Genomic DNA, 14,817 nt, shown 5'->3' on the forward strand with positions numbered 1-14,817 from the left:
GTTAGCAAAGTATCTTCTAAAGAACTGCCAGGTGGTTTCTCTGTAAAACAGAGACTTCAGTAATAAATGCAAGACTGCTGAGCTGTCTTACAGCTCTTACAAGCTTCTCTTCAAGAAGTGGTGTAGAGACAGAACGTTTCATCTGAATGTCCTACCATATATCTGGAAATCCATACTGAAATATGGAAAGGTCACTTGTTTTTAAAATCTACTGCCCTTAACTTTTAAAAGTGAAGATAATTGTCTCTCTAATTGCAGCATAGCAATTCTGGACTGTTTGTAATTTCTTGATACTGCAAAGTCTGAACACTTTAATAAGCAGGTAATTCAGAGTGGTGCTTTTACTGTTTAGTGTGTGTTCTTGTTTAATGCTTGGGGAGGAAGGAAGGGAAGAGAAAGCTGTAATATTTACCTGTGGATCCTTTTGGTGTATTAATCTGTGCTATGTATTTATTGTCTAGCATGTCTATTTGAATAAAAATTCCATATCTTTTTATAGGATTATCATCGAGCAGTTCATAGGCTGCCCTCACCCCAGCAGGAAATGAGCAGTTTATTATCTACTTCAGGTATTTTTCTAGCTAGATACATTTTCTAGAGTGGCTTAATCATAGGTATAGCCACAGACACACAAAAATCTGCTAAAAGCTTATGTGGTGGTTCTTCTGTTAAACTTCACTTATACTGCTGATGTTTTAAAAAAAAACTTGCTGACTGGTGTAGATTATCTTCTGGATGTGAGCAGATTAGTTACATGGCATCATGACTTGTGCTAAACAGGTCTGTGATGTCAGACGTACATTCACAAGGCACATGAGTGTAGCATCCATCTTTTTAGGTGCCCTGCTGCACACAGGCTTTCCCAGCATGGTATGGGAGAGTTAGATATCTAAGATTTTGAGAAACTAAGTTGGATCTAAGTTTACTCCAAGAATAAATGTTGAGGGAGGGAGATAGAAAGGAACTAGGTAGCTATATACTCCTAGAAAGCACCCTAGGATTTAAACCATTGGGCAAGGTCAGGTGTTTCTCATAAAAACAATGAAGCTGCTGAGTCTCCTCTTGAGACTGCAGAGTATATGGGTAGAGTGCTCAGCTGGGATGAATCCTGTCTTCAGCTTGATTTTGGAGGCTGTGAAATCTGGCTTCCTTGCTTCCCAAATGAGTTATCTTAACTAATACACTCTCCAAAATACCTTTAGTCTATCTTTCGCTCTCTTCCACTGACATACTTATTAATTAATGCAGAATTTCCCTCAGATTTTGAGGGGCTCGCTAAGCATTACCTTACTCTTAGAGTTGAGGAAACTGAAGCAAAAAGATTGAGTAACAGACTGAAAAGTTACAAGGGGGGTCCACTTGGACCAGAATTTCCAGGTTCCCAGGGGACTCTATGACTGCTAAACTTTATTATACTTAAGCTGATGTCTTAATTCTTGCAGCAATAAATAAAGATGTCAGAGAAAAGCAGGGAGTTCAAAGTGATACCATATTTCTTAGCTTAATTGTTTAGATTCTTCTCCATATCTTACCTTAACAAGGTATAGCACAGCTACTGTATATATGTTATATGTAGACTATGATAATCTGTTGCATGCCACAAAAGTGAGGATGTGGTGGTGGTATTTTGGAAGCCATTATGTGGGCAGCCTCCTTATTTAATACTCATAATACCCTTCTAATTCAGTTCCTCAGCACAGAAGATTATTTTGGGTTAAGATACAATGAGAACCTTTCTATTTATACATTGTAAAGCGGCTTGAGAGAAAAGTCCAAAACATTATACTCACTTTTGCAAAGAGCTGTAATTGCACCATTCTAAGCCACAGTAGTTGCAAATTACATCAGTAACTGAACTGCTACTGTAGCTTTAATTATTTTAACATAGATTCTCACTGAAGAAAAGAATGCATAAAACTTGAGTAAGGGCTTTGCTATTAAGAGGATCCAGTTTTAACTGCAGTTGCTACAAACAGTGGCTTTCAGCCTCATGGCTTGTCTATTTGTTTGTTTTTTAAAAACAATATTCTTTCAGAAGACAGTTTGGATCTATGATTTTTCTGCTTTTATAAGATTTTTGCAGCCTTTTGGTCCTCATGGGGCTGTCAGGAGACTATAACAAATTCTTTTCTTCTGAGGCTGGTGGCTGTGCATTGATTCGTCATAGCTGCCAGTCTGTAGAAAGTCTGCCTGCTCAAGCTGGCATTTCTGGCCATTCAGGGCCAAGTGAGGAATCGAAAGTATACCTGAAAGTTTCCAGTAGAAAAGAATACTGAAGAGCTTGGGCCTTCTCCCCTCTTCTGCAGTTGAAAATGGGGGAGTGTTACTGGGATGGGGAAACCCGTTCCAGGACCCCTTCCTGACTGAGGGCAAGCAGCCCCATGTCTAAAAGAAGAAAACCTTTTATGTACTTTCCTCTAGGATATGTGACTCAATGCAGTTTCTGAGCACCCCCTGACAAAGGTTTGCAGCAGGTGTATTGTGTGCATATAAGCTGCCCTAAGTTTAGTGATTCTTACCAAGGGATTCTCACTTTGGATGCGCAGGAATGAGCTGTTGCTCCCATGATAAGGTGAGACCAGTCAAAAAGGACTGGTTGCATTAGCTTTGAGGGAAAAAAAAGTATAACTGGGACATGGTAACAGTTTATACAGGATCCATGATTTGGCAGTATCCATAGCAATTTTCCTGCTGTTCTCTGGATTTGAAGGCAGGGAAGCAATCACAGAAGGACTGTTACCCTCCTTAGAGGCCTATAGATGCCCTGTGATGTCTTTTGTTATCAATAAAATGCAGAAGCAGAAATTCTTGGGGTAAGGAGGTGGCTGTTTAGAAGATGAAGTGAAAATAAAATGATCAAATGTCATTTCTGGTACCATATTGGCACCCTGAGCTGCAAATCGCTGGAGGCACGGGGAGCACACCAGCAGTGTATTTTGCCATGTTCTTACACTCTTTCTGAGGCTACAGGCAGCTGACACAGACAGGATACAGACTTGGCTGAACCTTTAATTTGACCTCACATTTTTTCACCACTTTATTTTCTTTTCAACCATGTAATAGCTTGGACCTCAAAAATGTCATGTAGATCAGCTTCAGTATTGCTAGCAGAAGAAAGGCTAGCATTATTACTTAGTAGTCATTGCCAAAGTGTGTTTTCTACATTTCCAGCATTACCTGGAAACAAAATAAAGCTTAAAGCAGTAACGGACAAGCATGCTGTGAAGACATTTGTATGGATAATAAAGTTTTGCATTTTTTATACTGCTGCCATTCAAACATTTAGTAAAAGCACTTGGCAAATGCTAATGAATTTGTTCCCACAACAGAAGCACAGCCATGACAGCCAACATTTTTCAAATTTAAGTATCTAAAATTAGACACCAAAGTGTTTTTAGAACCTGTAATAAAAATGATTGAATTTTTACAACTGTGGAATACTCACAGCTCTCTGCAAGTGGCTTCATTACTCATACAAAATACAAGCACTTGTGGAAGATGCACAATTTCTCCCACCAGTGTGGAAAGAAAAGCCTCGTCCTATTAAAGTTAATTGCCAAGCTCTCATTCACGTTCAGGGAGTTGGTATTTCATTCCTTGTTTCTGGGACGGCAGCAACCGATGCTGTGTCACTGAGGCTGCTAAGAGTTTTGAAACTGATTTCAGTGGGAGTTTTGCAACTGATCTCTGAGGGTTTGACCATTACTGGTTAACTGCTCTGGTAAGTAATTGTATGTATGCTTACTTACAGCATATCGGTTTTCAGCCCTAGGGTCCACAGAAAGAGGAACAACAGCAACAACAAAGTTGACCATGACTTTGGTCAACAAAAATATATGACACAACAGAGAGGGACCACAGACTTGCCGAAATACAATGGCACTACATAAACAAGGATGAAATTAGAAAGTAGTATACATTCTCATAAGGATAGGTACCCAAGATTAAGGAACAATTTTCAGAAAAAGCTGATGTCCATAATGGTAACAAGAAAAATGCTTCTGTGAGGGAGGGAGGAAAGGAGGAAAGCAAGATATATTCTCAAATCAGCCCTCCTGACCTCCACAGATAAGGATCAGGTTGCATAAAGAAGAACTTGCATTTTAAAATACGAGCTTGGAAAACCTACTTATTTCTTACTGGTAGCTTCTAGAGATATACATGGTTTCAGACGCATCCGTATTTATTAAAATTACAGAATCTTAGGAAAACTAGATTTATCTAGCATCAGAACCTTTTAATTTTTGCCCTCCTGAGTCAATTTTTTTGGATGTTTATTGGATTTTTGGCCCATCCTGTTTATACTCCTTATGAATCTCAACCTTTGGGATAACTCTGCCAGATGCGAATTTCTTCCCAGACTGAACTGACCTGGAAATACAACATGCACAACAGCACGGCTGAAACTCCGCATACGGCTGGAACGTGTAATGAGACTTCGTCCACAACGCCACCGAGCTACGAGTTTTCACTGGGTGTGTTGGTGCTGCTGGCTTTCCTCATGGTGTTGCTAGCTCTGGTGACCATCCTTGGAAATGCCCTGGTGATCCTTGCTTTCATCATGGACAGAAACCTCAGGCATCGGAGTAGCTATTTCTTTCTCAATCTTGCTATTTCTGACTTTGCAGTGGGTAAGTTACAGCCGTGGAGGCATGTACTATTTGTTTCCTAGGAATCTTAGGAGAAGCAATGGGGTTTCTTTTGCTGAGTGGTTTCTTCTAAGAACTATTTCCCAGCTGTGCGTGTAGGGGAAGGGTAAGGAACGGTGGAAGCTGCGTTAAGTGTTTTAGCAGCCTACTATTTTTCAGAAATACATTATGATAAGAAGTGCATCCTTTGCCAGGTAAACAGGTAATGTTTAATGTTATTGCTTCAGGAAAAAATACTACTGTGTGTGAATCAATGTGGAATAACAGAGAATGGGAGCTGTTTGTGTAAAGTCTTGACTGAAGTCTAGATAGTCCAATTGAATATAGCATATATTATCTGGCAGATCTTGCATACATGGTTGATATCTTCTATTTCAATCTACTCTCACACAATACAGATAAATCACCTGAAGTTTGCAACTAAATAATGATGAATAATATTTTTAAACATCTTGCTCTAGATAGAGTCATACTTTAGGAATATGTGTTTGTATAGGTAAATAAAAATAAGAAATCAAACAGTTTCTAAGAAGTTTGATATTATACATATGTATTTATACATAGGGACAAATTTATTTTGAAACTTGTACTGAGAAAAAGTACAATTAAAATGCTAGTGTGATGTGCAATTGGAGATTGATGTATTGCAATATTCTGTGAAGTGTTGAGAGTCTCTGGTAAAAGTCTTGGTTAAATTATTGAGTAAGCAGAAGAATGGTTTTAAACAGGTATGGCTATTTCATGAAATCTATGTTCTGACTCGTCACTTCACAACAAAATCTTTTGCAACTGAAAGAACTGAAGAAACTGTCTTTTTCTTAAAATTTATTGCCAGTGTCAGAAATTCTGTTACAGGGCACGGCTTGTAATATTCTGGTACTCGTGATGTCCAGATCTCCTTGTATAATGTTTTGATCCCTTCCTCCGTATAGATGATGTCTTCTTCCAGCTTATAATTGCTTTGTTGTGCCACAGAGATCTTGCTGCCTGCTGTCCAGCTACGGTACCCAGGGAAGAAACCACAGCAGTGAACAGAAAACCAGTGGACAGAGTGGTGTTCTGTCATCTTGCTCACAATATAGCACCATATTGAACAAATACCAGCATCTAGCTGAGAAGTACGAAGTAAACAATGTCCTCTATCAAAGAAAGAAGTAGAGTTTACTTGGCATTACCTAACTTCTATAGATTTTTCTTTCATGATACTATGTTTACTTGAATATCTAGTTTTTCATTCTAAATTTGGGCAAAAGTTTTGCATACTTTAGAGTCAAACTGGTTTATATTTCTGTAGCTACATTATTTAGATTCAGGATATACTTAGATTATCCTTAATTTCTACTTAATCCTAATTGCTAAAACCACACACTTTCATGCTTGCAGAGCCCTTTGCTTATTCTTTTGATGTGTTTAATCTGTCTGATTTTGACCTTCAACAACTTTTGCTTTATCTCTGTATAGCTGGATTTGAATAGAGATCTCTTGATTCTTAGTACAGGGAGAATAACGGGAATTGTGAGATTTTTAGGGAAATGGAAACTCTCAAGATACTCTTTGGTACCTGTTGTAGGAGTACACACTATCATGAAGTAAATCTAAAGTTGAAATAATACCCCCCCCCCCCTTGTGAATGTTAAAATGTATAATATAACCTTTTGCTGGAAGGAGCAAGTGTTAGTTGCTCTGTAGATGCAGTGATTCCATTTCATTGCAGCGTCGACGCTGTTCACTGCATTTCTGTATTACAGCAAACTACACCGTTAGCTCTTCAGCCTCGCAGGGCTGCATTGTGACTGTGTGTAGTATAATCACATAGAAATCCATTAAAATGAGAACATATTGGCACTTTCACAACGTTTGGATTTAACAGCTTAAATTTAGATAGCCATGGGTGCGTGTCACTCATGTATGTTCCCACCGCTTGGTGTGTTCCCGTAGATAATACCATTATCAGCTCACCACTGAAAAATGGTTATGATCAAGAATTATGATGAGAAGAAATGTTAAACTGGATGTACTTAATTAACTGTGCAGTTTTTTTCAGCTTTCTGATTAGATAGTTTTAAAGATTAGTCTGAAATTCATATTGTATTTCTATAAAAGTTACTTCTGGAGCACTTTCGGACACCATGTCATGCTTCAAAGAGGACAGAAGCATGGCAATTAGATTGTTTATTGTAGAAAACAGTAAATTACATTGGGGGGTGGAAGATTTTTTTGTTTGTTTTAATTTCAGTAGCTTAATACAGAATAGTGTTTACTTCAGCAGGTAAAAAAGTCAGCTGCTCCTTCCTTTAGCAGGTGATATAAACAGGAGAAGTACTAATGATACACAATAAACATGATACATCTTTCAGAAAGGTATTAATTATAAGAATGTCACTGGTACCTAGTTTGTGGTCAAGTGTTCATTGGTTGCATGAGAATACAAAGCCTTCCACGTGGCAATTCCAGTCAGTATTGTGCTTTTATCAGATACCGCAGAAATGTTTCTTTGCTTTCATGAGCACTGCCTGCAGTGCTGACTGACATGTGCATTTGGTTTATTTCCATAGGTACACTCTGTATGCCTTTGTACATCCCCTATGCCCTGACAGGGAAGTGGCACTTGGGAAGAAGCCTGTGCAAGCTCTGGCTAGTTATGGACTATCTCCTGTGTACAGCTTCAGTGTTTAGCATCGTCCTTATCAGCTACGACCGTTTCCTGTCAGTTACTAAAGCTGTAAGATGAACATTTCTAATTATTTCTTTATATATCTTGAGATTTCTATAAAACTCAGAGTGTTCACAATAAGACTAGAAGCTAAATAGTCCTTCATTATTGTACCATTTTTTTTCTGCAGAAACTTTGATGCTTCAGTGTTGCACTGGGACTTAGAGATAGGACAATGCCTTGCCTATGATTTCAATGTTTCCCTCCTGCCACCTGGATTAAAAACTATTTAATTACACTACAGAGGAGGTGGGAAGGTCAAGGAAGAAAAGGGGCAGCAGGAGTGTGGAGGACTTGGGCTTTGGTCATTAGAAGAGTGGTTACAAAACTAGGTTGAGGCAAGAATGTGCTTAGGCTTGGGATAAATTTTAAAAGGAGAAGAGGGTATGGAGAGAGATGTGGGATGGACTGACTGAAGATCAGATGAGGATCCGCATTACTGCAGGGGGTGATTGACATGTGCTGCCAACAAGCAGTTGGGTGGAAACTAATCCCTTGAAGCAAAAAGAAGAATGAATCAAAATGTGCAGAGAGCTAAGAGGTGTTTCTTGAGTATCATAATTCTTCTGCTTCAGAAGATATCTGGGGAATCCAGTGGTAAATATTATCATTCACCATTTCTAAGCTCTACCTGGTGTTTGGTCCAGATGGAAGATGATCAGTATCCTTTGCTTTTGATGAGTCTGCTAGCTCAAGTGACATGGGCTGTGTTAGATTGGGAGGTTCTCATTTGGGAAGTGCTGATACAATGCCTAATCTCTTTCTCTTCTTCCCCAGTGTTGTGGTTTTAGAGTTGGTTGTTGCTGCTTTTTTTTTAAAGCTGAACAATGAAGTATGAAAACCCCTCTATTTAAGAAACAGTAATACTGAAAAAAATAATGAAGTTGCAGAGCTCAGAATGTGAGAAATGTAAATTAAAAAGGCCTCTGCAACCCAACTGAGTTCCATGTTCTTACGCACTGTTGATGGTCTTTGTTTATGTGATCACGTTCTGGTTTTCTCCTCTAGGTAATTAGGATGGAGTGAGTCCAGGAGTGTGCAATTCAGGGCTGATATCTAAAAGAAAAAGTTATCATGCTTCCTCATGGACTTGGGATCCACCTCTGCCTCTGCTGCAAACCCAGCATGTGGCCAGGGGCCAGTCATTTTAGACTTAACTTTTTGTGAAGCTGTGCTAAGCTTCCTGTTGTCTGCCTACTAAACTGAGATGCTTGTGGTCTTGCAAAGGGCTGCAAATTCATTATTGCAGGACTGGAGCTCTGCTCTGAGCCGATATGTTGCTTTAAGATGTAAAGGAGTCTGAATCTTCAGGCTACAGATATTTAAAACAGAGAATCTAAAATAATGTGTGTAACACTGCATCATTGCTCTGTTACTCACTGGTAAAATAGGGACAGTGCCCCTCGTGTCGTATGCGGTTGTGAAGATACCATTCATTAATATTTGTATAGCATGCAGGTGCTATGCTAATGAACAGCATAGGAAGCTGATGAGGAAGGTAGTAGTTCTGGGTCTGAGTAAAGCCTGGGATGACAAATATTGAACAGTATGGAGGAACTGTCCAGCTTCTTATTAACGTTAACAAAAAAATTGTCCAGCTTCTCATTAACTGATCATCTTGTGCTCTGAAAGATGGAGGGGACCAAGAGCTAGAAGTCTGTATTGTACATACTGACTGGGCTATTACAAGGGCGGTTTTAACTCTCAATATTTCCTAACTTTGGATGACATGATTTTAATTCTTTTTTCAAATTCAATTCTTTTTTCAATATTTTTTTCAAAGAGAAAATGGCTAGAGAGTAAAATAAATTAATGCAGTCTGGGTAGACATAAAAACATCAAGATTTGCAGTAATACAATGAGCTGTTTACAAGGTAAAGTGAGTGTTAAAACAGAATGTTTCAATATAGTAAGGGATGTCAAAGTGTGTGGGGGGTAGATTTTTCTGCTATGGCAAGAGGAAATAGTATTAAAAATTACATAGCCTAGTGTTTGCAGTCTCACATGGCAACCTGTCTAATATGGAAGGCTTCTACTTTTGCCTGCGCAGCAAAGAATTCCCACAGCTGCTTTCACTGTCCTCTGAGCCTGGGCGTTCCATGAATCGCAAACTGATTCCCTATTGCTATATTACTGTGGTGGTGATGAAAATAAGCCATGTCCTTTCACACCTGGAAGCCAAACAGTAGTTTAGCCATCATAACTTCTGCTCCTCTCCAATCCTAAGTATTAAAATCAATCACAGAGCTACAGTATCTGATGAGCAAGACTAACAGAGCTTTTCAGGACCTTACATAAGTGAAGATGTTCTCAGTTACTGGGGAATTACAGAATGAATATTATATTTGACGTGCTTCTTTATGTTTTTTTGAGATAGTTGTTCCAAAATGTTATCTGAATACGTGACAATTCCTTTTCGTTCACAGGTATCTTACAGAGCCCAGCAGGGAATAACATCCAACCCTGTCATCAAGATGGTGGCCATCTGGGTCTTTGCCTTCCTCCTCTACTGCCCAGCAATCCTATTCTGGGAGCACATGGCTGGACGCATCACGGTAGCGGCAGATCAGTGCTATGCCGAGTTCTTAAACAACTGGTACTTCCTCCTGTCCGCGTCCACCCTGGAGTTCTTTGTGCCGCTGCTCTCGGTGACCTACTTCAACGTGCACATCTTCCACAACATCCAGAGGCGCCAGCGGCATGGCAGCACGCAGGACTGCGAGCCCCCAAAGAGTGGCAGCCTGTCCTGGAGATTTTGCCTCTTGCCAAGGCCAGGAGCATCTTCTCCTCCATCGGAGGCAGAAGACAGTGTTTCGTCATTAGTGAGGTCATGCAGACCAGCAGCAACAGCTAACTGTCCACCTGCAACAGAAACCAGTCCCACAGCCCTCAAAAGGGACGTTTCTGTTTCTTTCCGTTCGAGGACTGGGTCAAAACTGCAGCGGGACAAGAAAATAGCAAAGTCGCTTGCCATAATTGTGTGTGTCTTTGCCATTTGTTGGGCCCCATACACTTTACTAATGATTATTCGTGGGGCCTGCCAAGGAAAGTGCATCCATAACTCCTTGTATGAAATAACCTTTTGGCTTTTGTGGATCAATTCCTCTTTGAATCCATTTCTTTATCCTCTCTGTCATATGAGGTTTCGAATGGCTTTCATGAAAATATTATGTCCCCAAAAGTTTGCAACATTGAGATCACGTAACACACCTTCTTTTTAGAGAGTTAAAATAAATGACTTATAGATAAGAGGTTCCTCTCTTCTTAGTGCTATTTTTTCATATGTACCTTCAACAGAAATAGAGGAAAAACTTTTGTTTACTAATGGCATTTGTAAAGAGTGCAGCAAAGGCATGTATTTGCCCTGATTTTGCTAGTTTTCAGGACTTTTTTTTGTTTTTGCTAGTATAATGCCAAGTTAAACACCATCTAGTGCAATGAAAAGAATAACAAGTTTTGCTGGATGTCCTTCTTGGTTTGTGGGTTTGAGGTACTTTTTTTTTCTTTTTTTTTAATATATAGCTGGCACTATGAAAGAACTCTTCTATAGGTATCTCCATAGAGGTTCATTGGAGAGAGATAGCTGTTTATGTATGTGTTGAATTAAAATGTATGTCCTACTTGTGAACCTAAAGCTGTCAGTGAAGAAGCAGTTCTGCTACATTTTTGAAAGGTTGTATAAATAATCACAGGAGCAGTATAATTTAGTTTTAAAAATGATTATGAAGACAAGATAGTGCCCTGTAGTCGTTATAATCACTACAGTGAGCAATATGCAAGGGAATGGACTGCCTAATCTGGCGTATCTGTCCTTTTCTAATTTTAATATAGTCCATACCTGGTGTTGCAGGACCCAGTACATGTAAGTTAGTAATTCTGGATGATTTTCAGTGAATGAAAGTTTCTGTGGTAATGGAATTTTGAGATGGGTTATCAAAGTTGTGATAGGCATAAATGGTTGTTACTCTTTTCACCAGTACTGTCTTTTCTCCTGACAGTGGCTGCGTCTTTGATCATGCTTAAATGATATTTAGTGCCAGATTTGTGCACTATTTGACTACCTAATAGACACACCAGACTTGGGCACATGATCACATTCCTGTTGAATTAGCAGAGCAAGCAATACAAAATTCATGCTGGATTTATGATTTTGGCTAGCTGTGCAAGAACAGACAATACCCTCTCGGGTGTAAAGCTTTGCAAGTGCAAAGATACTCCATCAAAACATCTGGAACAAATTTGAACCGACAGAGTGATTTTTATACTAGATCAGTTCTTTGTGTCCTGTTACTGTGACATTATATAGATTTTCTCTGCCACTGAACCAGTATCAAACTGGATTTTTTCTATCACTGAACAAGGGCCATATTCAGTGCTTGAGAATGGGATTCACAGAGGTCTATCTGAAAGCTGACACAGAGGTGTCTTAGGCAGCTCTTAATAAACAATGAGGGTGAATATGCAGTGCTGAAAGGAGTGGCTGAAGGCAATGGAGCTTGATTATAACCCATTCCATGTACCAAACTTTCTTGCCTTGTGTTGGGTGTTGCAACTCACCCAGAAGGCTTTTATGGATGGGTAAGTGAAAGTCACTGGTTAAATTTTTTTTTCTCTCTTTTTATATGATTTTCTTTCCTCTTTGTGTATATATAGAAATGTATAAAATATGGAAAGAGAAATCTGATGCACAGAACAATGAAGAGCAATAGTAAATTTAAATAGTATTTTTTAATCTAATTTGAAATTGGCTGTAGAAGTGTTGCAAAAGCAGAGTACTCCTTTGCAAGCACAATTCAAATGCATGTAAGCAGCTTAATTGTAGCACAAAAGTTGATGGCTTCAAGGAGCTAAAATGCCATTCTGTTCAGAGATCTGGAACTGAAGACTTCTCTTGCCAGTTTTCACGCTGGTGGAAGATTGTCTTTCACCACTCATTCTTGTTATGCTTCCTTGCCTTACATGGATAGCGTTATGGATTGTGAGCCTGATTGCTAGGACAGATACAGCTTTCGGGAGGAAGCTGTTGATTCAGCACAGCTGTTTTCACTGTCATGAGCTAAGGTGCTGGCATAGATTTTGTGGGTTTTGTTTTTCTGTGAGGCTTAAAAAAACCAAACATGTACCCACACATTTAAAACATTTATAGAATAGCTGTTGCACTAAATAAACATATTTTAAACAGAGAAACTGTAGGTAGGCCCAAAATGGGAAAGTATTTGAGTAGTCTGCTTTTCTTCCCCTATCCTTTTAATATAAAAATTCAGTTTGCATTTTGTAATTAAAGACTGTGTTGTTTACTTTGGAAAAATAGCCTACAAAATTATGGACTCGGTAGACTGTATCCACATTTTGCAGTACTGGAAAACTAGAGTTTGTCAGGGAGCACAATGTGCAGTAAATTTGAAACCACACAGAGTTGTGAAGTTACTAAAGATCAATGTTTTTGATGTTTTGTCACACCACTCCTTTGTATTTGAAGAATTTGTTGTATTTTTCTAGTTGTTGAAAATTCTGCTCAGTGCTCCCAGGCTAAGTCAAGTGCTTAGTTGCTGTGCTCACATCATTAAAGCTGTCTTGGTCAAGGTGGCATCCTAAGTCTTCTCCTCCCTATCAGATATTTTGCAGGGTTATGGTAAGATACTTATTCAGCATTTGTTCTTGGGCATACCTTTTATGGACTGACACAAATGGACTTTGCCTGCGAAAGAGATTTCTAAGCCAAGACTCTCTATCCACTCACTCATCCATTTCACCATTTCATGTCCTTGAATTTTCTTCCGTCTTTGCAGATGTCCAATAGGTCTTGTAAATACATGGTGACAGTAGGCATATGACTCTGTGAGGTTCAACTCAAATGACAACAGTGTTTTTCTAACTTGACCCTCTCAGGTCTTAAAAAAAAAATCAAAACAAATAAAACATACATGTGGGAAGAAATTGTGTTATCTTTTGATTGTTTGTTTGTTTGTTTATTTCTGGGATGAGTATTTAACCCTAATGATCCTCCTAATGTCTGTCTCCTTTATGTTAGGCTATGGTTTTCCTCCACAGGAAGGAAGGAAGGACAGACCACATAGATTTCTCCCTCAGCCTCATGAAGGACTATGATTAAAACCTCAACATATGATTTATTCCCTAATTTTTGAAAGCAAATGACTATTCTCCCCTTGTCCACTAATCTAGTCATTTTATCACAGAAGACAACCAAGTTGCTCAGGCATGATTTACCCTTGGTAAACCCATGCTGACTGTTCCCAGTCACCTTTTCCTCCCTCAAGTTGTCAGAAATGCCTTCCAAGAGGACTTGCTCCATTATTTTGCCAGGGACCAAAGAGAGGCTGACTTTTTGTCCTTGTAGCATCATTTGAAGACTGTTGCAACATTTGCCTTTCTTCAGTTGTTTGGAACCTCCCTTCATCTCCATGACCTTTCAAAGAGGACAGAAAGTGGCCTTGCAAGGATGGTAGCTGGTTCTCTCAGCAGCCTCGGGTGCAGCCCATCGGGTCGCATGGACTCTTATGGGTCAAGTCCTCTCAAGTAATCCCTGCCTTGTTCTTACCTGCTCCTGACAGGTCTCCTCCTTGAACTCATTCACTAAGCATGGAGGAGAGGGAGACCTAATTAGTGAAGAATGAAGCAAAGAAAGCATTGGGTACCTCAGCCTTATCCGCATCTGCTGTGACTAGATCACTGGCCCCATTCAGCAAAGTGCCTACATTTTTCTTATTCAGCATTTTATTGTTAATGGGGTGGCTGAAGTTCTTCGTGTTGTCCTTGATGTCCTTTACAAGCATCAACTCTAGGTGAGCTTTGGTTTTCCTAACGTCATTCTTATGTGGCCAGGCAACATTTCTAAATTCCTCCTTTGTAGCCTGTCCTTGCTTCAAACTCCTCCACACTGCCTTTTTGCATTGTAGCTTCCCTGGTTAGCCAGTCTCCTGATACATCTACTTGGTTTTTTGAGAATTGGGATGGGCTTTTCTTGTGCATGGAGGCTGCTGTCCTTAAAGGCCTGCAGGTTCCCTGAGCTCCTTTGCACTTCAGAGCTGCCTCCCGTGGGATCCCACCTACCGCTTTCCTGAATAAACCGGTCTGCTCACCTGAAGTCCATGGTCTGTACTCTGCTACTCTCCTTCCTCACCCCCTTTAGGATCTTGAACTCCACTACCTCATAGTCACTACAGCCAAGGCTGCCATTGATTACACATCCTTAACCAGCTCCTCTTTACCAGTGAACAGCTGATCTAGCTGTGTGTCACCTCTGTTGGCCCATTCAGTACTTGTATCAGAAAGTTCTCCCTGCCACCCTCCAGGAATCTTGTTGACTGCTTGTACCTGCTGTGTTGCCCTTCCAGCAGATGTCAAGAACATTGAAGTCTCACACAAGAAACAGGGTCTGTGATCCAGAGGCTTCCTTGATTTGCTTAAAGACTTCATCACCTCCCTCACCCTGAC

General features: G+C 39.7%; 1 protein-coding gene across 1 annotated transcript; it reads left to right on the forward strand.

Annotated features, from left to right (window-relative positions):
* The first annotated feature begins 3,868 nt into the window (after positions 1-3,868).
* Positions 3,869-10,838, forward strand: LOC142406756 (histamine H3 receptor-like). The gene is made up of 3 exons (XM_075495689.1): positions 3,869-4,631; positions 7,205-7,371; positions 9,789-10,838. Exons 1-3 carry the CDS (start codon positions 4,343-4,345, stop codon positions 10,581-10,583), a joined length of 1,251 nt encoding a protein of 416 aa, XP_075351804.1. The 5' UTR covers positions 3,869-4,342; the 3' UTR covers positions 10,584-10,838.
* Positions 10,839-14,817: the final 3,979 nt, after the last annotated feature.

This window comes from Mycteria americana, chromosome 2 (assembly GCF_035582795.1).
Source record: "Mycteria americana isolate JAX WOST 10 ecotype Jacksonville Zoo and Gardens chromosome 2, USCA_MyAme_1.0, whole genome shotgun sequence".
NCBI lineage: Eukaryota > Metazoa > Chordata > Aves > Ciconiiformes > Ciconiidae > Mycteria > Mycteria americana.

Excerpts from the sequence above, each read along its gene's own strand:
- LOC142406756 (XM_075495689.1), top strand. The coding sequence starts at position 4,343 with ATGCGAATTTCTTCCCAGACTGAACTGACCTGGAAATACAACATGCAC. Across the intron at positions 4,632-7,204 it reads TATTTCTGACTTTGCAGTGG|GTACACTCTGTATGCCTTTG; the intron begins GTAAGTTACAGC and ends TTATTTCCATAG. Across the intron at positions 7,372-9,788 it reads TCCTGTCAGTTACTAAAGCT|GTATCTTACAGAGCCCAGCA; the intron begins GTAAGATGAACA and ends TTTCGTTCACAG.